We start from the raw sequence: 25,559 nt of genomic DNA on the forward strand, positions 1-25,559 counted from the left end.
ATGAAGATTTGACATATTAAAAGTCCTAAGGTTGCAAACAAGATATCAGAATTTATTCATTCCATAACAAACTCTGGCTGGAAATATGAAAAATATGTTTTTGAAGAATTTTGATTTAAAGACATCCAATGAATTTGCACAGTGAAGTTTCTTATTAACATGTGCAAAAAGTTTATTTCACAGAACATAAATAGAATACCAGATGATGAGATACAAATTAAATTAAAAAAAAAAAATAAAATAAAAACATTGATAGGTAAGAGCTAGGGGGAACATCAATGTAACACAAAGGACAAGGGAGCACCAGGAACTTCAACTCTATTAGTCTATGTATAGGCAATTCTGATTTGAACGATTCTTAAACATGTGTACATGTGCAGTCTAGACTTGGTACATTGTACTCAGTCACTATAGTATTAAAACTTACAAATTTAAGTATGATCACTTGAGTTAATATTGGTGCTGTAATTTATAATACTATTTAACTAACGCGGAGTATGTAAAGTTTTTTTCTGCAATGATCGCTACCTTCATAACCCGCATGAATAATCAAAGGAAGCATTTAATTATTGTTTATATTTTATACATCTTTCTTTTAACAAGTTAATATATTGATTTTAAAAAGTTAGTAAAATTTACATAATTACTGTTAATACACATCAGTACGTTAGCTAAAAGAAACAGCCAAATCGTCTCCTGTGGGAATTAGAGTCCGATATCATCATGGTTATTTTGTGCAGTCCGTGATTTTTCTAAGGTAGATGTAAGTTTCGACCAATCGATAAACGGGGCGTGTAGATTTCAGTCTGGCTGCTTCTGTAGAGCTATAAATTAAATATAATTTTTTTGTAAAAAAAAAAAAAAAAAAAAAATAGAGGGAATCGTACCCGACAGATGTAAATATAATGAAAATATTCAATTGAGGTGCAATTTAAGAAGGTATATATATATATATATATATATATATATATATATATATATATATATATATATATATATATATATATATATATATAATCAAAAAAGAAAAAGAAAATGAACAGTTCCAAAGTTTCTATTCACTAGCGCTCTCTGGATTTACATCCTTCTTCAGGTGAATGTACATAAGTTATGAACTTGTTTTCCTTAGAAACGTTTACTATGACGTCATGATGTAACGAGAGTCTTTTCAGGGAAGGAATAAATCCATGACGTCATAATACAATATAAAACGTTAAAGTTCGGGAAAACTGAATTAGACACAATATAATAATAACGACATCAATAAATTTACAAATACAAAGACTGGCTAGAACAAAGATGATTATACAGATATTTAATGTTTGTTGAGTTTTGGGGAAAATAATTTAATAAAATAGTTCTCTTTCACAAGTCTCATGGCGGTTGAATCGGTTTTAAGTTTATAAAATGGGAATACTTTATAATCTCCCTTAGCACATCTGTCAAAATGTTCACTGCATGGGGTGTTTCTGGTACTGGGATCATTGATCTGTTGGCGATGGACGCGCATGCGGGCGGTAAGTTGTGTTCCGGTTTGGCCGATGTAATTTTCGCCACAGTGGTTACATGTAATACAGTAAAGCAGATTTTTGGATTTACACGACATGTTTTCATTAACATAAAAAGTCTTGCCACATTTAAAAGAAATAGAATCTCCTGTCTTTAGGAAAGGACACGTGCCGCACCTGGAATCTCCGCATTTGGAAACAACATATTTTTCTGGTGTTGAATGAAATTTTGCTCTTGTCAATATTTTCTTCAGTTTTGGTGGTTGTCTTTGGCTATGGAGTAGGTCAGATTTTTTAATTAGTTGTTGAAGTTCTTGATCCCGCTCAATGATAGAAAAATTCTTTTTTGCTTCTTGAAATATATTAAAATGTTTGGGATTGTTGGTTGTAACAAAAGGAATTAAAAATGAATCTTTTTCCTTTTTTCTGGTTGTTCTGAGTATATTCTGTGGTATTTTCTTTGCTTCTTCTATGGCCGAATCTATTAGTTTTTTGGGATAATTTTGAGCACTTAGATACATTTTCAATTCCATCAATCTTCGATCTTTGTTTTTTTTTTTTTTTTTTTTCTGAAAGAGCAATAAGAGAAAATTTAGCTCTACAAAAATTTGATGCAGAAATTGCACTACTGGAAACAAGATCAACTAGGTATACTCAACGATTTCAAAATATTGATATCAAAATGGAAGATGAAATAAAGAAAATTTCATCCGGAGAAGTTCAGAACCACTTACTTAAGCAGTGGAAAAAAGTCACCGATGAGGAGGAAGAAAAGTCTGAATACATCTGGACCAAGAAGAAGGTCTTTTATGATGATTATGCAGAAAATTACGGGAACGTTGAATTGGACAGAAATGAAAAACCTGCCCAAAACAAATCGTTAAAACCAAGATCAAGGTATCAGCATCGAAACGATAAAACATATGCTGATGTAACCATGGAAAAAAACAATGAATCGGCGAGACAGAGGACTAACAATCAAACATTTAAATCAACACAGAATAACCAACGACACCATGGAAACTGGAATCAAAACCAAAGGTACCTTAAACCAACAACCGGAAGAACTCATCAAAGAGACCAAAGCTATAATCCCATTAGCAACAGGCAACACGACGTTCACAACGATGAAATTAACAACAACAACAACAACAACAACAACAACCAAAACAACAACAACAACAACAACAATCACAGAAAGCCTTTTTTGTGGAGGGGCAAGATTCAGAAATACCGCTGGAAAAGTTGGGCATAGAAAACATAGACCCCAAAATAATTAATTTATCTAGAAAGACCTTTTCCAAAGAAGAAATTGAAGTATTAGAACTGGGTTTCAAATTCACACCAACACCAAACCCAGACAATCAAACCTTAGAAAAGGACATAGATGAATTTTGTCGAAAACTACGTTTACGTGAATTTTTTGGACGGGTTGAGAATTTTAATGATTGTATAGTTCAAAACAAAAAAGGAACAACAATACAAAAAGGTCGAAACAAACATCTTGATGAGTACATTGATAGTCTGAAAACTACAAAATCTTCATTGAAAAACAAAAATCATGTGAAACATAATTTAAACGTCAAACAGAAGAAAGCTCTGCAAAACTTACAAAATGAAGATACAATCATTCTCAAGGAAGCCGATAAAGGAGGAGCAATTGTGTGTATGGACAAAACGTTTTACAAAACCCTTGTTCTTCAACATCTAACTGAGGACAACTTTTATGTAAAATTACCAGAAAATCCCGACAACAAAATCATGAGAGATTTGAAACGCCTATGCAAAAAACATGAACATTTATTGAAAGATAAGGAACTGGACTATCTTACAAATTTTGAAATGAAAACAAGTAATTTTTATGGACTTCCGAAAATACATAAAAGTAATCATATTAAAACCGCTATCAAAGATCAGAATCAAGCATATATTACTACTACTGGATCCTTGGATCTGAAGCTTCGGCCAATTGTTGCAGGCCCATCATGCCCAACACATCGACTGAGCAACTTTGTGGACATTTTACTTAAGAATATATGTGAAAAAGTCCCTAGTTACATTCGGGATAGCATGGATTTCCTCAACAAAATCCCTGAAACAACAGCCCCAAATTCTCTTCTAGTAACATTTGATGTTACTAGTTTATATACAAATATTCCTCATGATTTTGGATTACAAGCTATAAAATTTTGGATAGAAAAACACCCAGAGCTTATTCCGAGAGACTTTTCACCAGACTTCATTTTAGATTCAATACAGTTTATTTTGGAAAACAATACGTTTCATTTTGATGGAGATTTTTACAAACAAATCAAGGGAACTGCAATGGGGACAAAAATGGCGCCCACCTACAGTATTTTAGTAATGGGATATTTTGAAGAAATTTTGTATCAAAAAGCTGAAAAGGAACTAGACCAAAAAATTAGTGAACACCTTAAACATTCCTGGAAACGATATTTAGACGACTGCTTCATTTTCTGGGAAGAATCCGAGGAAGATCTTCATGAATTTCACAGTCTTCTTAACTCTTTAAATCCAAATATTCAATTCACCATGGAATTCAGTGATTGTTCTATTTCATTTCTGGATATCATGGTTTTAAAAAACCAATCAAAAATTTCAACAGATGTTTATTACAAAACCACGGACACTCATCAGTATCTAAATTTTAAATCCTGTCACCCTACGCACACCAAAAGAAATATCCCGCACAATTTATCAAGAAGAATTTGCACTATTGTTAGTGAAGAAAAAACCAAAGATCGAAGATTGATGGAATTGAAAATGTATCTAAGTGCTCAAAATTATCCCAAAAAACTAATAGATTCGGCCATAGAAGAAGCAAAGAAAATACCACAGAATATACTCAGAACAACCAGAAAAAAGGAAAAAGATTCATTTTTAATTCCTTTTGTTACAACCTACAATCCCAAACATTTTAATATATTTCAAGAAGCAAAAAAGAATTTTTCTATCATTGAGCGGGATCAAGAACTTCAACAACTAATTAAAAAATCTGACCTACTCCATAGCCAAAGACAACCACCAAATCTGAAGAAAATATTGACAAGAGCAAAATTTCATTCAACACCAGAAAAATATGTTGTTTCCAAATGCGGAGATTCCAGGTGCGGCACGTGTCCTTTCCTAAAGACAGGAGATTCTATTTCTTTTAAATGTGGCAAGACTTTTTATGTTAATGAAAACATGTCGTGTAAATCCAAAAATCTGCTTTACTGTATTACATGTAACCACTGTGGCGAAAATTACATCGGCCAAACCGGAACACAACTTACCGCCCGCATGCGCGTCCATCGCCAACAGATCAATGATCCCAGTACCAGAAACACCCCATGCAGTGAACATTTTGACAGATGTGCTAAGGGAGATTATAAAGTATTCCCATTTTATAAACTTAAAACCGATTCAACCGCCATGAGACTTGTGAAAGAGAACTATTTTATTAAATTATTTTCCCCAAAACTCAACAAACATTAAATATCTGTATAATCATCTTTGTTCTAGCCAGTCTTTGTATTTGTAAATTTATTGATGTCGTTATTATTATATTGTGTCTAATTCAGTTTTCCCGAACTTTAACGTTTTATATTGTATTATGACGTCATGGATTTATTCCTTCCCTGAAAAGACTCTCGTTACATCATGACGTCATAGTAAACGTTTCTAAGGAAAACAAGTTCATAACTTATGTACATTCACCTGAAGAAGGATGTAAATCCAGAAAGCGCTAGTGAATAGAAACTTTGGAACTGTTCATTTTCTTTTTCTTTTTTGATTATTTATACTGTGTGATATCACCTTTCACTCATTTTGGATTATATATATATATATATATATATATATATATATATATATATATATATATATATATATATATATAGGTATATATATATATATATATATATATATATATATATATATATATATATATATATATATATATAGGATCTCTCATGATTTGCGATGGTATATGATTTTTATCCAACGAGTTGTGTGTTTTCTATCCCCGAGCCTTGGCGAGGGGATAGAAAACACACAACGAGTTGGATAAAATCATAAACCATCGCAAATCATGAGAGATTCTTTTTATCACATGTTTTACCGAGTATTTTGTTAATCCGAACTTTTTCTGTAAAAATTGTGATTCAGAGCCACACAACACATTATTTACAACACGTCAACAACGTTACGCATGGAAAAAAAGTTCCTTGAAGTTTAACTAACAGACATTCATTTTCGAACATTTTTTTTTATGAATTCATGACAAATAAATGAAACAACATTAAATGTTTCTCTCAACACCCCTCAACTGAATTAATTATTTACTTTTTCATTCTACGTCAACCAACCGTCTAAACCTACGTAATGATTAACTATGACGTCACGTGGCGTAAGAACACACAGTGGAATATCAAAAATTTATCCCATGAGTGATATCCACCGTATATTGGGATAAACATGTGATAAATATATATATCTCATAGATGGCGAGGCGAAGCCGAGCCGTCTATGAGAATGATCAACCCAATATATTATCGTAGTGAGTCAGTAACTAACCTAATAAGTGTTTTGTTTTCCCGAGGACAATCAAGCGACATATTTTTTCACAAATAGCGATAATCTTTATTAAGGAAGGAGTCTTTTCGTTATCAAACATACTTCTTATAATAAGAAATTCATGAAATTTTGACACAGCCAAACGGATCATATTACCAAATGATTCTATCAGTATAATCAAATTTGACCTTTTTGTTTTCGCATAAAGGTCAGGTCTAGGTCACTACCTTTTTCCTCAACGTAATGGATGATAAAAATAAGCGTAGCTCTTTGTACATCTATAGACATTTGTTTAAGATTTAAAGATTCTATTCTTCAATGAAATGATAGAATATCAGAATGTCTATCAGCTTATACTACTAAATTGGAATAAATACTTATACTAAAATAGATATTGCTTAGCCTGAATTTCCTCTAATTTAAAAAAAATAAATTATGAATTATGAATTTATGTATTATGAAGACTTTATATAAAGATATAAATTGACAGAAAAGCTTATATATTGACCATATAATAAGAGAGAAAAACTGATTTTAGTGATTTTTTTCACAAAAATCAATGCATAGAATAGGCGTTTTAAAAGCTTACAGAAATATTTTTTGAATGGCAAATCATATTTTAAAAACATATTCTGAAACCCAAGTATCATATCATTAGTTCACATTAGTAAAAAAAATCCAACATTGATGTTATTGTTTTTAAAATGCTAAAACAGACTCATCAATCTGCAGCAATTCTGAATTGCGAAACATAGGATATTTTCCTACGCCAATATTACGCCAAAAATATAGTCCTTGCTAGATTATAAATATTGATTACTTTTTCTATGCCAAGTTGTATGATAGTAAAAAAAAGAAAGAAAAATGTACCATGTTAAATTCCCTTCATCTTGATTTAATGAACAATTAATCAAATTTACCTTTGACAAGTCGAAAACTAGAAAAGACTCCTTCCTTAAGGTAAGGTTTGCGGTTACAGGGAGATAACTCACACATTTTCATTGTGACGTAACACCAACTACCCTTTATTTCACGTCAACATTTATATGACGTCATAATTGATTTCAGTTTTTTTTTTAATTTCGCGGGTTTTTTTAGTTTCAATAAAAAAATAAGAATACACAAGCATTTTATCAATTTCCACGAAAACGAAATCCGCATTATATGGTTTTGAATAGTGTTTTAGAAACATCAGATTACACAATCATATTCTAAGATACGTTTTTCCTGAAATCGGTGGACTTGGAAAGGTTTCAAATAAGATGTTTTCGTTTACATAATAGTAGTCCAAAATTAAGACTTTTGTTGCATTTTATTCTGAAAGCTGTTCTGAGTGATTAAAAAGGCATTGTCCTGTTCTTGTATGCATACAAAATGACATGTAAGACTTCGTGTTTATTGGTTTTATATCCTGTGACAACATTTTTGGCCAGTTTCGGGCAGAAACAAGCCAGTTCAAGAGATGTTTACATTCTTATCCTGAAATGTACAAGATGGCCGCACACCCCCTTACAGGATTATGATACATGTATATTTTTTTAATTCAATTTTGTTGCAACAATGATCACTGGCACAACAAATTTTATTATTATACTTTCATGTTAAATACTGAGATCTGATTGGTTTAGACGCAGTTGATAATCCGTTCTATTACCCTCAGCGTTAGCAACACACTTAGCAACGGGTAACACTATATAAATAGTGCCTGTTTGGGAGGGTAACAGTTGAAATTGACACCCCGAGAAAATCATTGTCAACCGACGCGAAGCGTCGGTTGACAATGGTTTTCGAGGGGTGTCAATTTCAACTGTTACCCTCCCAAACAGGCACTATTTATTTTGTTATACTGAATGTCTTAATTTTTAAGAAAATTTTACTGCTTTTAAATAGGAATAACGTGAATTCTACAGCGAACCGTACGCGCATAATTTTCGCGCATGTAACATTTTTTAATGTTACCCGTTGCTTAGTGCGTTGCTAACGCTGAGGGTAATAGAAAATATTATTAACTGCGTCTTAACCAATCAGATTTCAGTATTTAACATGAAAGTATAACAAAACGAATTGTTACATGCACATAAATTATGCGCCTACGGTTTGCCGTAGAATTCACGTCTATATAAAAGCAGTAAAATAAAGTAAAATAAAGACATTCAGTATAATAAAATAAATAGTGCCTGTTTGGGAGGATACCAGTTGAAATTGGCACCCCTCGAAAACCATTGTCAACCTCTGCTTCGCGTCGGTTGACAATGGTTTCCTCGGGGTGCCAATTTCAACTGTTACCCTCCCAAACAGGCACTATTTATATAAAATCAAAGGCATATGTGGAGAACTTTTTTAAGTCAAGTTCTATTAGTTTGTCCAAATATTTTGTATTTAAAAGCTAAATAAAGCTAATTTAATTAGAGTTCTAGCTATTATCGATCGCTCTTAATGTCCCTTATGGATATTGCTTTTACAGTTTTTTAAACACATATTTACGACTCCGTCTGTTTGCTGACTGTCAATACCCACCATTAATCGAGTAACCGATCGATTTGCTGACTGAATGATCCCATCTTTTTTTTGTTTTTTGTCTGACTGATAATACAAATTTGAATTTGAACAGTCTTAATTTTCATCCGCTGACAGCTAGGACGAAAGGAGCGAAAATTAAACGGGGGCGAATATACCCTGTATACGTATTCTCTTTAAATAACTGTATCCTCTCTTTTCAATTTCCCTTTCATGTTGTCTGTTTGTTTTCCGCTATATGTTGACTGATATATTTTCATTTCTGCAATTGACCGATTTTGTGTTACTGTTTATTCCTTCTTTAATTATTTCGACTTACCAACCATTACACCACAGAATCAAACAGTAGGCAATGTTTTGTTTTAAATTTTATTCTAAATGGTTAAGTGTAATTACACAAAATAAAGTATTAGTTAAAGGAGATCAGATATAAACATAAGGATTTAAGCTGCTCAAACTTGAATATAATCATTGTCGTTTCATATAGTACGTACACAACAGTATTTGATTTAATCCAATTGCAAGAAAATATATATCAAGTTAATTAAACATGTTCACTTGTATGGTATGTGTAGTAAAACAGATGAGTTAATACGAAATAGCTGATTTATTTTAATTGATCATAACAATGAACATTTATTTTCCATTCACATGTATATTATACAAACAAAACAATTAAGTACATGTTTATATATAAAAGTACCGAGTATGCATTAAATATATGCTACATGTAGATATATCCTTATAGCTCAAATGGATTTCATTCATGATTTTTAATTTGATAAAAAAAAATCAATTTTAATTTGATTCAAAAAGTTTTAATCAAGAAATTACTAATTATACGCTTTGAATAACATTAAGCAATATGTAGCTGAAAGTAATATACTTAGATATGACATTGTATACAATTTACCGATGAAGAAATATTAAGTTGCATAAGAAGCTTTTGGTGATAGCCTTTTGACCTTTGGGTTGACCCTGCTAAGGGAAACAACTTTGCAAAGTTTTGAATTGGACTTTTCTTTTTAATCTATTTCATTATTAAAACTTAACTTCCACTTTTTTCACCACTCTTATATGATATTGGCATTGATACTGATTTACTATAGCTCCCTGATAAACCTCTCTTTGCACTTCATATGAGCCACTCTGATTAACACTCCCAGGATATGGTACTTGTACTGTCGCCATCACTTCCTGTCCCCTTGAGCCATATGAACCACTCTGATTAACACTCCCAGGATATGTTTCTTGTACTGTCGCCATCACTTCCTGTCCCCTTGAGCCATATGAGCCACTCTGATTAACACTCCCAGGATATGTTTTTTGTACTGTCGCCATCACTTCCTGTCCCCTTGAGCCATATGAGCCACTCTGATTAACACTCCCAGGATATGTTTCTTGTACTGTCGCCATCACTTCCTGTCCCCTTGAGCTCTGTTCACCATTTCCATTGTTTTGGCTTGATACGCAACAACAAGTGAGCGCCTGTTTACATAAACATACATATATATCATACAGTGTATTGTCATGTAGGTTCAGCTTGTACAGATATGTATCATTAAACGAAATTATTGCAAAGCCATGTCTTTTTGTCCGAAAAAAAATTGAAGATAATGGATATAATGCTAAGAAAATAGATAAATAAAACCTAAAAGTGTAGTGATGTGATGGTGTTTATATAATGTCGAAGAGATAATGCTTTTTTTTTTTTTAAATATTATTCATTTGGAGCAATTAGTTAATTTTTCGTGTCTGCTTTTCGACAGTGGAACACCGAACGCATGCTAGCTCGAGTGCCCTTATTATAAATTGTGATGTGAGGTATTATATATAAAAATATATTTATATGTATGTGAATATGTATGTGCGGTGGAAAGGGTGAAAAAGACATTAACGCAAAATGAAAAACTTACTTAAAAAACATGCTAAAATACGAAGCTTTAGGTGACTCTATAACCCCTTTTTGATGACGCAGTACGCAAAAAAGTAGATCTAGAAGCATGTACCTCCGGCACTGGCTGATTTAAACTGGGGCAAATTGTTAGGAACCGCTCTTTTGACAATTTTGAATAGATTTAATTTGATAATTGGAAAATTCATTATTATTATTTTAAAGATACGATATGTACATCATTCATGTAAATATTTCTCTCAGGTTGGGATACGTAAATCCTATATAAATTAATCTTCCTCTTTATATTTTTTGATTTACTTTTGCATTAAAGCGAATATATTTACTTATATGATCCTATAATAATATATGTATGTATTTATCATTAAAAACTTAAAGAAATTAAAAAGTCCCTATTCTTTTTTTTGTGTTTATTTCATTTAATTTTTTTATGCCACATTTATTAAAATACAATATCTTATAACATCAAGCAGCTTTTTCGGATGATTTGTCAACAGTGAAAGAAGATATGAAAATTATATATTTTGAAGAAATACTCACACATTTGCAATAATTATATTTTTAAATGTTATGAAGTGTTACATTGTTTTATGTGTCTGAAAGTAATATCCATCATTTGACGAACAACCTTCTTTGAATTTGTTAATAGTTAACTCTTTAAAAATTATTTTACAAAACCCCGAAAAAAACATTGTTTAAAGGATAAGCTGAAGTCCGGACCCCCCATCCACTCCTTAAAAATTCAAATTTCTTAAATTTACAAAGTAAAATTACCGAATATATGGCTCAAACCCCCACCACCACCACCACCCGTCCTTTCTCTCTGAAAAATAAGCTTGGGTCGTCACATGAAAACATTCCCTCTAATTCAATGGTACGTTTTTACCAGGTAGCGATTTGTCCAGGGTACTATTTCTCATGATACCTTTTTTGCACGCCACCTAGCGTTAATTCAGTGCATGTCTGTTGGTTTTGCATCGCTAATCGTTTGTTTTGCATCAGTGTCTGTTGATTTTTCAAAAGAGCGTATTGGTTTTGTCTTAAGCTGGTTTGTTTCGTATTTTAGCTTGTTTTTAAAAATAAGCTGTTTGTTTTGCATTAACGTCTTTTTTACCCTTTCCGCCGACCATAAGTATTGCATTGATGCAGTCAACTGCGTTTTATAGTTCTGAATGCCATATCGCCAAGTTTATGGACGTTCTAAAACAACAATGAATAGTAATGGAACAAAATTGAATAATGTAGGGATAACCACAATAGGTATTTTCTTTTAAATATATAGTGGAAATATGATTTTAAATTTTTATATCATTGACATTTGAAATTATCAAATAAATTAAAAATGATTTTTTTTATCCTCATTAAATCTTCTAAATAAATAATGATTTCAGAAAAAAGCATACGTCGATCACGAATCAATTGAAAAAAGATAACATAGTGTCATATTGGAAATGGAAAAATTGCTATTTGTATTATCTCCGAACTGATTTGTTAAATTGCATAAAAAATTACCTTGAGTTCAATCATCTTCCTCATGAAACCTCCTTCATTGGTGTTCTGGCTTTGATTTTCAGCATTACTTTCATTTCTTTTCTTATGGAAAATTAATGCACAACAACAGAAGAGCGTCTAATTTTAAAGAATAAAAAGACGAGGATTATCATTTCATATCATTTTAGAGTAAATGCTAAAAATCTCAAAACTAAATAATTAATCACAATTTGGCGATTTGTATTAAACCTGTTCACCATTTTTCAAGTAAAAGTTAGATCATATTACATATACGTAATTGTTTAGAGGTAAGTGTTTAGCAATTAAGAAAGGGGTGCCGAGGAGGATATAATATTATCTACCTTACTAATAACATAATATAATTTTATTTTTGCTGAATGATGCGTTAGTTTAGCATTTACAAACTCTTCTAAAGAGTGGACATTTTTTCAGAAATCTATATTTGTCAATTTAGCGAGAGTTGACTTATTTCAGACGTCGACAATATTATTCGCTATGAAGAACTTTTAAGGTGAAATAGGTTACCAAATCAATGCTTCATTTATCTTAATACTACTTTAAGTTTCTTTCTTAAAAATAAATCTCTTGTACAAATCATATGCTAGTGAATGATAAGAACATATATGGAAAATAAATTTAGTTAACAATTTATAATTTCATCAGAAGTTCTCTAAAAATGCGATATGCTTGATGTCTCGCAAATACAAATTTGCTTGTTGAATTAAAGGTACCATTATCTCAAATGCTAAATAGCGTTATGAAGACGTGTCAATGTATATTTAACTCAGTCTGATAAATGTAATGAATAGAATACCTCAGCAATAACACAGCAGGCGGCCAAAAGACTGAAATAAAACGCCCACCCTTTGTCATGATCTCCGTAATCAGCGACGATAACCATGCAGCCCGAGAAGCCAAAAATACCTATAACAAAGACTTGGCCTTTAAAACTGGCAAACACTTTGAAATAAAATATCTTTAAGAGGTCTGTTGGTGTAAGATTTCCTTGAAGATTTACTAGATTCCAAGAAAAATTACATAAATGGATAAACCACGTATTGACTTAGATAATGTTTTATTTAAGGACTATTTTTTAGGTCTGCTTTGCTGTCTTTCATGCAAAGTTTTATTCAGTCTTTGAATTCAGTTAAACAAGTATCGCTATCCCTTTTAAACATAATCAAACTCGATATTTTATGGATAAATTCAGAATCTACAGCTCAATACACAGCCTGTCATTTAATAATGAAAACAAACGTAGAAAATTGTTTAATTTATTGCAATTTTAGAGCAAAATCATATTTAAAAAAACCAAAGCTTGATACCTGACAGTGATCGTAAACAACATACGGTGCCGCAAATCTTCGAACAACACCCTTCATCACTGTCTTTGCCTTCACAACAGAACAGGTAAACAGAAGATACAGTTGTTAGCAAAATTAGCAAAAAGAAGATCACTTGAAGTCCGAGAATAGCTGCACCAAGTCCTGCAGAAAATAGAATTCATTTTGTTCAATGATTTTAAAGGTAGTTCATTCAACATTACCAACATCTATAACTGTCTCTAAAGCTTTTAATATGTATGAATAAATTTATTCTCAGCTTTGCGTTATATACATGTATATATATATATATATATATATATATATATATATATATATATATATATATATATATATATATATATATATATATATATATATATATATATATATACACACACACACACACGCAATTGATTTTTAACTTTGCTTTCAATGACTTTTACGATTTAGTTGATTTTCTAACTTACCTGCCACATCACCAGAGCAATCCGAATTGTAAATAAGTCCTCTAACACATTCAGAGGTCGCATTATTTTTTATCCAGTATGGGGAGAAAAAGGCACATGTTTGTAACACTATGGCCGGCAATAAAAACAAGCTTAAACAACATGCAGCAGCAGCCATAATCAAACGTGTGAATAAACGTGTAATATATCAAAGTGGAGAGATTTTAAATGAAAACTGAAATAATGGTATTCCTACTTTTTGTTCGCATTTCTTGGAAAAGAATCTTTTCGAGTTATTGACCTGACGTCATGTTATCATGCACTGGTTAAGGTTTGGGTTCTAAGCATAATTCGGCAATGAAGAACCAATCACACATCACAAACTGGTTAACAATTTTAATTGTAAATTAAATTGTAAAATAAATTGTGTATTCTATAAGTGTGTGATGTGGTAAGCCAACTGTGGTTAAATTATGATACTACTACAATTATTGTCGAGATCAAAGAGATACCGCTGCCATCATTCTCAAATATACCACCACCGTCATCAGAAATACATTTTTTCCTGATGGCAGAAACGATATTTTCACTAAGGTTACTAGGTTTTGTCATAGATCGTATGAGAGATTCTTGAAATTCGTTATTTTTATACTTTTGGTGTTGTCATCTGTCGTCTTTGAAATGTGAATTATGATTGTGAATGGATATAAAATATGCTGATCAATTTCATTACACGTGTATAATGTAAATGGATTAAAGTTAAAAAGAAGACTTATTTTCAGCACAAGGAAGATTCATATTCCATCAAAATCTGCTTCATGCAGCCAATTAAATATGTAACCTGTTGATGATATGGATTAGGTTTTAAAGGTAATTTATTTAATTGTCATCTTGTTCAAATTTGCAATAGTCAATGTAAAGTAATTATGAATAAAAATGTGTTTCACGCCTATTTGGATAAATAAAAAATTACACCTTTTCAGGGTAAAGATTATTTAATAAACATAGATAATCCATCTAATGAACAAAAGTTTCTATCATTCGTAGCAATAACTGTTTTTTTCTGACATTTTCAATACAATCTATTTCTTTAAATCACTGTTAAGGATATGTAAACCGGTAACAAAAAATTGAGAACATATAAAATACATATATAGGCATTTGTATAATCAACTAGAAGCCCACAGGCTTTGACTGTCACCTGAGTACCATAGCACTTAGTTTGTTATGTCAGAGTCTCATGTCTGCATTTTAAGCTTCATATTGAAGCCTGCTTATATTTGTTATGGAAGACAAACAGCGATTTGCATAAGAAAAATGTCGGTTCAATATATGGTCATATTTATCACCTCCTCCCTGATAAAAAGCCTTAACTTCTGATTCATAACATGGGCAGTAGATTTCACAATTTAACATAAGGGCATTATGAACATAAGAACAATGCATGACGTTATCTCCGACGACAATGATAGTGCAACAACAACAACAACAACAACCCCCCCCCCCCCCCCAAGCAGAATCATCGCATTTAGTTTTTCTCAAATATGTATAAGAATACAGAAGAATATTTTTAGATCCAATATACTTTCACAATAATGGTTATACCGCAGGGTCTGAACCTATGAATTGAATAGAGAACATCTGTTCCAGAGGCCATGATTTTCACAATTTAGGCCAGGGGCCTCGTGGACATCATAACCATGCATTAATGTTTTCACAAACGTGTATGAGATCTTAAACATTTTCACTTTACGGTCATATTGGTCCAACCCTAGGGCCCGAACCCCTGACCCTATGGCCATAAATTTCACAATTTTGGTTGGGGACCAGGGACATTGTATCCCTGCATTTAGTTTTTCCCCACCGGTGTTGGAGAAGGGAAGAGGTATTTTTGCATTTTTAGCCATGACGCCCCGAATTTTTATAGGAATAGAGAAGAATATTTTTAAGATCCAATATATTTTCACTAAATGGCAATATTGGTTATACCATAGGGTCTGAACCTATGAATGGAATAGAGAAGAGATTTTTCTAATATCTAATAAATTTTTATTATGTGACCATATTAGCCCCGTCCTAGGACCTAGACCTCTGTTCCAGAGACTATGATTTTAACAATTTAGGTCGGGGGCAATTGAGTGACTCAGGTGACATAAAAAAACTAAAATACAAGGAAAAGACAGACAATTGGATATACAAACACTTTAATGATACTGAAAACGTTTTCCAATATAGTTTGATACAGTAAAACACGCTTATAACGAAGCCCCAGGAACGGGTAAGTTAACTTCGTTATAAGCGTAATTCGTTATATCCGTCAAGTTTACAACATGAAATAGAGACTTGGGGAATGAAATTCACTTCGCTTTAGGCGTGAATTCATTATAAGCGTGTTCGCTAAAACCATGTTTTACTGTATTTATACAAGCATTGCTATTTCCAAGAGTTATTAATTTATTCTATATTAATTACGTACGTTATTTGTCATTAAAATCTACACACATACAGTTAAATATGGTATTGTATGGTTGAAAAAAATGTGACTGTTGCATCTTAAGTTATCAGCTTTAGGGTCTGTATTTGAGCAAACAGTACTTTCAATCACATTATAAAAAATATAACGCTTTTAACATTCCTGTCGAATTCAGAAAAGTTTAGACATTTTATAGATAGTAAATTTGACAGGTTAAATTCATGGTACCTACATCAACTTAAAAGCTTTATCTCAAATTGAAACATAGATTGTTACATATCATCGTCATTTTTCTATAAAACATATACGCATATGCTTACATTACATTCAAAGCTGCACAGATTATACAAAGTTTAACAAAGTTGAAGCTCCAAACTTTGTTCAAACTTTGAGCAATAGGAAGGAGGGGAATGCAATCAAAAATGCAATCAGGGACAAGAATTGGCTTGTTGAATGGCCGTTAGATGATACATCACATCTAAGAGCCTGTGCTGCTGGAGAAGGTTTACTCGGGTATGTCAATTTCAGTGTTGAATTAGTAACATTGGGACAGTCGATAACTTCAAACTGTTTGTTGAAACATATCCGGATTTCAAACAACCAATTTTTCTACAAAAATTAATATTAGAGGTTTAAAGCATGCTGTAGTTATTTGTGTCCATTATCTGACTTTACAAAATATTTTTTATATATAATACTGCGGATAATATATCATCTGAGATCATATTTATCTGCATACTGAAACGTGTTTATAATAAGTGCATATATAACATATACTCACGGCACACCGCATTTTTGATTCTATTATTTTGCTTAACTTGGTTGTACTAAGAACTATGGCATCCTGTATAGTTGCAGCCTACAATAAGGAAATTAAAACGATAAAAAATAAACCCGGATACGACTATATACTAGTATCATGATCTGAAACAAGTATTAATTTTAAAGGAATGATCGGCATGTAATATCATTGGTCAGCTCTGTTAATATAATGCGAAAGCATTACGGTACATGCAATAAACATGATAAATAAAATATATATATTTTTTTTTGATTTCCGAAAAATCAAGAAACAAATAAACTTTACTTTTAGAAGGCAAACTGTCTTCCGATTAATATTCTTACGTATACAAAGGATTGAAATCATTATGTACGTAACTGTGTTCATGTTTTAATCTCAAGGCAAACACATTAGAATAACTTTTTAATATTCTACATGTAATAGAAAATTTACATGAAGCTGTCATTGCATACTAAATGAAATAGAGCAAGGTACAATGCATGGGCAAGTAGTAAAAGAACTATGTATGACATGAGTTAATTTGGTCCCCATAATTCGCCATTTTTTAAATGTTTCGGGTACAATAAAATGTTTTGTTATATTTTAGAATAGATGATGTAAGATATATTTTCACCCATTCATTTGATTTATTTGCACTCACTGGCAGTATATGACGCTATTTCGATAATTCAATCAAAATCACTAAAAATTTGATATTTTTCTTATCTTTTTATGAATGGGAAATATAGAGCGCATGCTTGAACAAGGACAAATTTTTTCTCACTTATTGGCCTTGGACAGTTCTCGGATTAAAATATGTTGTTTGTTCAAGCATGCGCTCTATGTTTTCTGAAAGAAAAACTACTTGAAAACAAGCTGTTTTATGCAAAAAATGCAAAAATCTTGGGAAAAGGTTGTCTTTACGATGTCATATTTCTAAATTGTAGACAGTTAAATCAAAACGAAAATTATGTAAAAACATCACACATATATCTGTACAAAGAAAACAAAGAATTACAGTAAAATGATGGGGTTCATTTTAGTGGGCCATTTTTGGCCCATATCATACATAGTCCTTTACCGGATGCCTCAAATGGCCACACCTGTGATCAACCAGAGCCGATCACAAACGAGCCTACATTTCTAAATATAAACACTATTATCTCTTTGACTTACTGGGTACTGATTTCCCTCAGTTATACGGCTGCTGTTAAGAATCCTAAATATAAGGTACACACATTTTTAGTTTGATATATCAAAATAAGACATGGCATTTGATGAGATAAATCTATGATTTTGCTGCATATGCTACATGCTATTCTCTATGTGTAACAATCTTACTCTTTTATGTTATACATATTAGCTAATGTAATAACTTTGGTGAAGTATTCACCAATATTCTGCACGCCTGGTACACTTTCTGCACATGACCCGTGCATCCTCCATTGCTTATCCCTACAATTAATAATCGATGAATGTTTCTAGATAAACCACACATTTAATAAACTAGTCTGCACATTTTTATATATTCAAAACAAACGTGAATAAAAATAATAGCAACCCCCCCCTCCCACCCCAAAACAAATATAAGTAGGAGCAAAATTGTTTTATAAAAAAATTACAGCTAATGTTATCAAAGGAGTAATTTAAAAATGTTTGAATGATGAATTTTGCAATACAACGAACGAAAAAAATCAATCAGCATTAAAGCTATGATCCACTTTTTATTCTTAGTATATATTTTTTATTCTCTATGATTTTTTGCGCATCACATGCTTTTCAGTCCAAAACATCTCAGCCTAAAATCATTTTTGGTCAATATATGTTTGTATAACAAAAAAATAAATGCGTTTCATCTTACAGACCTCTTTTATATTTTGACACTTTGTTTCAAGACAGTTGCACAAACCGCTAAAACAGTATCCAGACCAATGCACTATATTATGAGTTAAGCAAATTATAATAAAAGTAATTTAATAATAGATTATAAAAATTACGCTTTCAACTACATATAATACAAATATTTTAGAAAAAGAGTGCGATTTAATAAAGTATATCATCCTTATGATAAAGAACATGTTTTGAATGAATTTAGTCCTAATAATTATAATATAATGAATTGTAACCAATAAATAATATGATTATAACTTTAATATTTACCAGAATTGGTCATTTGATTCATTCTTGTTCAGATTAGGCCATTGTCGATTCATTTCTTTCGCTATATTCTATAGACAAAAAAGGATTCTTTCAATATTGATGTGTGCCAATATACCAAAGCATACTAATTTGCATGAATACATATCAAGACTAACCTGAGGAATTTGGGACACGTCAAAAAAGCTACTGCAGTTCCTAGGGTTGGCTCCAGTAAAATTAGAAGGCCTATAGATGCAATACAACTTATATGCCAAAATGATTTAAAGTTAGATACTATTAATTAATCATTGTAAGTTGATTATCTTGAAGAATATTTCATTATAAAGATAATAGTACTTACCACAGGCCATGAATTATCCAATTGTCTGGCACGGCAGTCATGTTGCACTTTGGAAACAACAAACAGTTTGTCAACATTATAACGTCTCTGCAATTTATAATGATTAATAAAGTGACAATAAATTTTAAAATCGATGTTTCAAAAATGTGCATATAGTATGTCATACATGTACATACTTTGCGTTGGATCATTTGGCAAAATGTAACCGGCCATTGGAGTGTGAAAGTAAAGAAATCAAAACTGTCTGCTCCAACACAACTTCAGTGGATACATGTATGAAAAAAGCAAAATAAAAATTAAAACTTATTCAGAAAGAATAAGTTTTGTTGCACAGTTTTGCACACCAGCAATGTTAATTTTTAACTGTTAATTTACAATGTAAATTTGTTTAAAGCTGAAGAATTTGAAGGAATTTTCAATTTTTGATTGGAATCATCTCTTTTATGATGATACCAACACTATCAAAGAACAAACTGAAAATAGTACAAAACAAATGCTATAGTATATGACGTAAACCGTCTTTTCATTAATCTCACATATAATTCTTTATCTAAAAGGTACTTTGTTTTGTATAAGACACATAGTTTCTAATAATTTCACAAACAAGAAAATAATATGTTGAGAAATGGAAGAGGTAAAAGAACGTATATTACTCGATAACACATAATAAACATAATTTATACTGCACCTAAATCCTAGGAGTATAACTGTTGAGAGGGCGTGCCTTCGGAAAGTTGCAAAACTCATCGTTGATAATATCTGTAAAGACCCGTAAAATCTTATAAATTGCATTTCATTTTCGTAAATAGAGGCGCAGGGGCAAGATCGCTCTCCTGAGTAACATCGTCCATAACTCTAATAAAAGCAGCCAACTCTATACAATACTGTAGACAGGGAAATATTTGCCACGTTTTATTTTCCCCCTTTCGTCCTCGTTGTCAGCGGGCGAATTTATAACTGGACGAATTTCAATGTCTAAAATTATCCCTATTTCAGCACAGTAATGTTGGGGCGAATTTAAGACGGGGCGAAACCATTTGCGAGTGAAGAAGGGCAACAATAACACGGGACAAAAATAAAATAACTATAAACGAGGGCAAATAAGATGAAGAAAAGAGATAATATTCATGCAAACAACTCTCAATCTGCAAACAGTTGGGCATTGATAAAACTTGATAATTCACTAAAACGAAGACAGTGCAGTAAAACCCAAAAGTACTTTTTTATCTTTTTTTGGTAAAAAAGCTAGCTTCATTTTAATGATGATGACTAATTTCGAAATGCACATTGTGTGTTCAATGTATCTTCCAATCATGATATTCATAAATAATATAGTATAATAGTTATTGAATTAAACTTTTAAAGAGTGTACCATGAGACTAAGAATAGTTTGCTTTCAAGTAAGGAATAAGAAATCATTCTTAGAGTATTATGAGTATCCAATTGTATAATATTATTTATATTGATATAATTTTTAGCAATTGTACGATTTAATATTTGAATGTAAAAAATTTGCTCGCGCCCCAATTATACGTCATTTGAATCTATTAGACCGTAGAGTACAAAATTGATACGTAATGTTATCGCAGGCAAAGACATTGCAAAATGTCAATATTTAAAAAATACCTAGTTGGAATTGAGCATGGTCGGTGTACCAGTAATTTTTTTTCTTCAGAATATAATCATCCATTGAATAATCATTTGGATCTCTATTTGCAAATGCTTAAAGTAAAGATTACAATAAAGAAATTTGTCAAAAATAGCAAAGTTGGTTATTCAGAACTGTCATGACAGTTTTTGACATGAAGAAATATCTCAGGTTAATTATGTTGCAAGTTGGATTTTCTTAAGTTATATGTTTATTTCTGTTAAAGCTGCTTGGTCCGATATTTTGATCATTACAAAAACAAATAATTTATTATACAAACCAAATGTCTAAGGAAGTTAAACACTTTTACCTATCTACATAAACAGAATGGTCTCCTTTCAAAGATTGAAATATTTGAATAAAATAAAAATGATTTCAATAAGAAAACAAAAATTGCATCCCTGTTGTGGTTGGTTTTGTCAACTGACTGTTTATTTTTTAACCTGCGTATTATGCGTCGATTGTAAGCTATACAAACTTCAGAAAAATAAGTGAAAAAAAAATTGTAAATAGGTTTATCTTTTTCTGCCACAACATTTATAAAATCTTCATTGTTTTCTTTATTAATAGCGAATGTTACCGTCTTTACAAACGCCTGCTTGCCTCAACGTGGGAGCAAATCTAAAATAGTTAGTGCACTTGAAAAACGTGTGTGTCTTAGTTTTACCCTTCGTATCGTTAGGAAATAAAACATAATGTTGAATGAGGCAGTTAAAGTACACAAAAATCCCTTTCAGATACCTAATTAAGGTTGTTATGACCTTCCATAAATTAAAGAATCGTAAAATTCTACTTAATCTTATATCGGTAATATGTACCACGTGGATTTTGATTGACAGTAATTGACACATGCTGAAATCTACAAGATTTTCGTCCGACTACGGTCATTACATCTTCGCTTGCCAAGGGTTTTCGGTCCACTTTGCTCCCCATAAACCCTTGGCGGATTTCATACGAAAACTCGGTGATGTGGTGGCGCTATCTAGCGAGCAACTTGGGTTGCACCCCTTGCATATTTACATTTTAATCGAATTGAACAACGGGTTATATACACATAATGGCATTAAAACAACTTGAAAAAGTGTTGACTACCGAATATCGTAACATAATTAACGATGTTATTAAACACGAATTAAGTTAAAACCTAGGGAAAGCACTGGATGTTTTATTCATAGTGTTTTGTAAGGACCTGTACCGAGAATGAAAAAGTCGCAAATTTATATGAAAGCTTTCATGCCATAAAACCAGGTATCGTTGTTTTGAATATTGCGGACCAAAGACATTAAATAAAACACATCTCATTTAACCATTAAAAGCAATAACCATAAGCAGGAACGTATATACTATCAGGATATGCATATTCTACATTCGCCATGTTAACTTCCCATGCTATCACGCGAGCTAACATTGACAAGTTTGTAGAACTATGTTCAATCCCAGTAAAATATATAGGTTTTTAAAGCGATATGGTTAGACCATCGTTGGGGAGGCACTATACTCGTTAACTTGTGTCTCATCTTGTTAAAAGCACCGAATGTTTTACCAAAGATCAAAACTGTGTTTTCTTTTAAAGTTTATATTTACAAGCACTGCTATTGGATCAGCTACTCGCAGCTGCAGCCAATCATAAAACGGAGCTTGTCACCGAGTTTTCGTAATGAAATCCGCCAAGCGTTTATTGGGAGCAAAGTGGACCGAAAATCCTTGGCTAGCGAAGGTGCGGTCATCATTGAATACGAGGTAAAAGGGCTTTCTGAACAAAACACATCATTAACTTCTCAATAAATGATCATTTTATTTCCAATTTCAGTTCATTTGAACATAAACAGACATAAATATGTCAGAAAACCACTTAAAGGGGCATCTCTTACAAAATGAATTTAGTTTGTAACAACTCCTTTGATAGAGTTAAAAAAAAAGAAAACGCAAAATACATACCTACAAAATAGTGATTTTGGTATTTTTAAAATTTTGAATAATTATTACCTGGGAGAAGTAGAAAAGACATATTTCTATCAACTAACCTGCCAAGGAATATTTTTGCGAGCCCTGCATGTGTTTTATTCATAGTAAATACGCATGAGTAATTGTATAAAAGACGAAATCCCCTCAAACGTTGCGATGTGTATATTTATGGGTTATAAATAATTATAAATTTAAAAAAAATAATTAAATCGATTTATTGGAGAAATTTGTAATTTTCTTACAGTTTATGCATTAATGAGTAGTATAAAAGTACAGAATCCGATTGGAAAATTTTTTCCAGTCGGTCTTTTTGTGGCGCCAAATTGTGCCTTCCTGAGAAGATGACAAGGTACCTTTAAATCTAAAGTTTGTTTTGTAAACAAATTTTGTATATCATTTTTCCATTAAAATATGACTTATTTGAACGGGAAACCTACTGCATTTCCTATTATCATTGCCCATTTTTTTACACACACTAAGCATAACCATCCTTTAATAGCGTTAAAAACTTTATAATTTGATATGAAATTGTACCATGCAGCTTTAAATGCATCATAAAAATAAGTAGGCATAACCCTGTAAGGAAATTATCAAAAGCTTATAGTCAGCTTTAATTACCAGATTGAGACTGTCATAGCATTTTAGCTTTGCTACGTTAACTTTTGGCCTCCATAGACCAATCCACACTTTACAAAAGTTATGTCCCTTGGCCGCCTTCTTTGGGGAAAACCAAAACCCAGTACTTGTTCTTGAACTAGGGGAGTCACTTAAATTCCTTGCGTATTACGTCATCAGTTTTTGTGACGACATGGTTTAGTACAAGTTCTCTAAACTTGTAGAGTGTCGTAATTACAAACGTGTATTTTTTTTTTACAACAAATAAAGTCTTATTGATTAGGGAATGTATTCTTGTAATACATAATATAAATTTTAAACTTTATTTGCATGAAATTTGATAAGAAATACCATTAATTGGAATTAACTAAATAAATTCATGTCTCAAAACGATTTACGTACATTCATAATCTACAAGTTAAGAAATCTCAACTGATAAATTACAAAAAAAATGAACGTGTACGTGTTGTTTTAACACACGTACGCGTACCCGTACACGTTTTAAATCTCAACCTATCTAATGTTTCATAAAACATCGTATCCAGATTTTACAACATATCGACGCCATGTGCGTATGTACACTTTAAGGTTTAAAACAATTATGCAAAAAAAAAAAAATATTAGACAGCGATTGACATTTCGAACAAGAAAACACTTACTTTCTGGGCCTGTTTTGAGCACAAAGATGGCAATTATACTTAAAACGAAAGTGGGGATCTTCCCGGATGTTAAAAACAAACAGAACATAGATAGCGTAAAATTCAAAATCCGGGTCATATAAATTCCGTATCAATACATATGGCTTGTTCCTTTAACCTCGATGTTTTTTATAATGCATCTTATAATTCAACTTCAGCTCATTTTAACAAAAAAAAAATGTCCAAAAATTATAGCCTTTCATATGGAAGGGATTACCGCTTAAAGTCTATGTATCTCCAGTTGCTTTTATTCTTATGCTAAATTCTTCAGATCATTTACACTTGTATGTCACTATTGTTTTTATATTCATGCTTATCTATTGTCACTTTGGTTTTTCTTTGATTCTTTATTGTTTGCTTAATTCTATGCTGCCATGTTCTCTTCTTATTCGTGTAAATTCCGACTTCTATCCCTGTTACAAATGTGAATTCTTGAGAAGATAACACATTTAAGAGTGTACAATGACAACATCGAAGACGACAGACAATGGACATATATTGATCAGAAAAGCTCACGTGAGCCTTCGACTTAGGCGAGCTATAAAAGACAATGGTTTGGAAGAGTTAAAACAGTATTCTACAGGAAAAATTCCTGCGATTAACTTTTTCAAACATTGTTCGGAATTTATAAAAAAAAGATTGATAGCGTGCGCCAAAAAAATGAGTCACGAGCCATAAAATAAATATTGAAACTAGTAGACTTCAACATATTATATTTCTTAACTGTTTTCATGAATAAGTATGTTATTATTTTTTATAAGAATACATAATTGTTTTCTGATTGGTTAATCAAGTTTATTTTTTATTCTTTATATTTGTAAACATTGAATATGAATAAATTGATTGTTATATTTTTTCTACCACATGGATAAGTGAGTGTTTTCATACTGATTGAGATTTTCTGCCATAAACCATAGATGGTTTTGTTGTTCATGAATCCATTGCATTGTATTGACTATTATGTTTTACAAATGCCCTTGTGTTTATCCCATTTGTCAAACTTATAAAAAACCTGTTGTGATCCTGATTCGTTAACCATATATATTCTTGCTACTAATACCAAGATCCATTGAGTTAT

The 25,559-nt window shown here is 31.6% G+C and overlaps 2 protein-coding genes across 10 annotated transcripts; both read right to left on the bottom strand.

Moving 5' to 3' along the window:
- Positions 1-8,953: 8,953 nt before the first annotated feature.
- On the bottom strand, positions 8,954-15,386 carry LOC136271407 (uncharacterized). Its single transcript, XM_066071402.1, has 5 exons — positions 13,823-15,386; positions 13,356-13,517; positions 12,845-12,954; positions 12,031-12,147; positions 8,954-10,091 (listed from the first exon to the last, which is right to left on the bottom strand). Exons 1-5 carry the CDS (start codon positions 13,977-13,979, stop codon positions 9,645-9,647), a joined length of 993 nt encoding a protein of 330 aa, XP_065927474.1. The 5' UTR covers positions 13,980-15,386; the 3' UTR covers positions 8,954-9,644.
- A 41-nt stretch (positions 15,387-15,427) lies between these two features.
- LOC136271408 (ribonuclease Oy-like) lies at positions 15,428-24,643 on the bottom strand. Of its 9 annotated transcripts, none has more exons than XM_066071405.1 (10): positions 24,443-24,633; positions 20,244-20,314; positions 19,732-19,813; positions 19,556-19,602; positions 19,371-19,440; positions 19,216-19,283; positions 18,397-18,510; positions 18,232-18,274; positions 17,056-17,133; positions 15,428-16,883 (listed from the first exon to the last, which is right to left on the bottom strand). In XM_066071405.1, exons 2-10 carry the CDS (start codon positions 20,300-20,302, stop codon positions 16,656-16,658), a joined length of 789 nt encoding a protein of 262 aa, XP_065927477.1. In that variant the 5' UTR covers positions 20,303-20,314; positions 24,443-24,633; the 3' UTR covers positions 15,428-16,655. The 9 variants fall into 9 exon arrangements, with proteins under 9 accessions (XP_065927477.1, XP_065927481.1, XP_065927478.1 ...); XM_066071409.1 differs by having other exon boundaries at positions 19,732-19,799; positions 24,443-24,631; XM_066071406.1 differs by lacking the exon at positions 19,371-19,440 and having other exon boundaries at positions 19,556-19,642; positions 24,443-24,643.
- Positions 24,644-25,559: the final 916 nt, after the last annotated feature.

The sequence above is a fragment of the Magallana gigas genome, chromosome 9 (genome assembly GCF_963853765.1).
Source record: "Magallana gigas chromosome 9, xbMagGiga1.1, whole genome shotgun sequence".
Classification (NCBI taxonomy): domain Eukaryota; kingdom Metazoa; phylum Mollusca; class Bivalvia; order Ostreida; family Ostreidae; genus Magallana; species Magallana gigas.

Excerpts from the sequence above, each read along its gene's own strand:
- LOC136271407 (XM_066071402.1), bottom strand. The coding sequence starts at position 13,979 with ATGGCTGCTGCTGCATGTTGTTTAAGCTTGTTTTTATTGCCGGCCATA. Across the intron at positions 12,955-13,355 it reads TTGTTTACGATCACTGTCAG|GTATTTTTGGCTTCTCGGGC; the intron begins GTATCAAGCTTT and ends TCTTTGTTATAG. Across the intron at positions 10,092-12,030 it reads GGAAGATGATTGAACTCAAG|GCGCTCACTTGTTGTTGCGT; the intron begins GTAATTTTTTAT and ends TTATGTAAACAG.
- LOC136271408 (XM_066071405.1), bottom strand. The coding sequence starts at position 20,302 with ATGAGTTTTGCAACTTTCCGAAGGCACGCCCTCTCAACAGTTATACTC. Across the intron at positions 19,814-20,243 it reads GTTATACTCCTAGGATTTAG|TTGTGTTGGAGCAGACAGTT; the intron begins GTGCAGTATAAA and ends TATCCACTGAAG. Across the intron at positions 19,284-19,370 it reads ACGTGTCCCAAATTCCTCAG|AATATAGCGAAAGAAATGAA; the intron begins GTTAGTCTTGAT and ends TTTTGTCTATAG.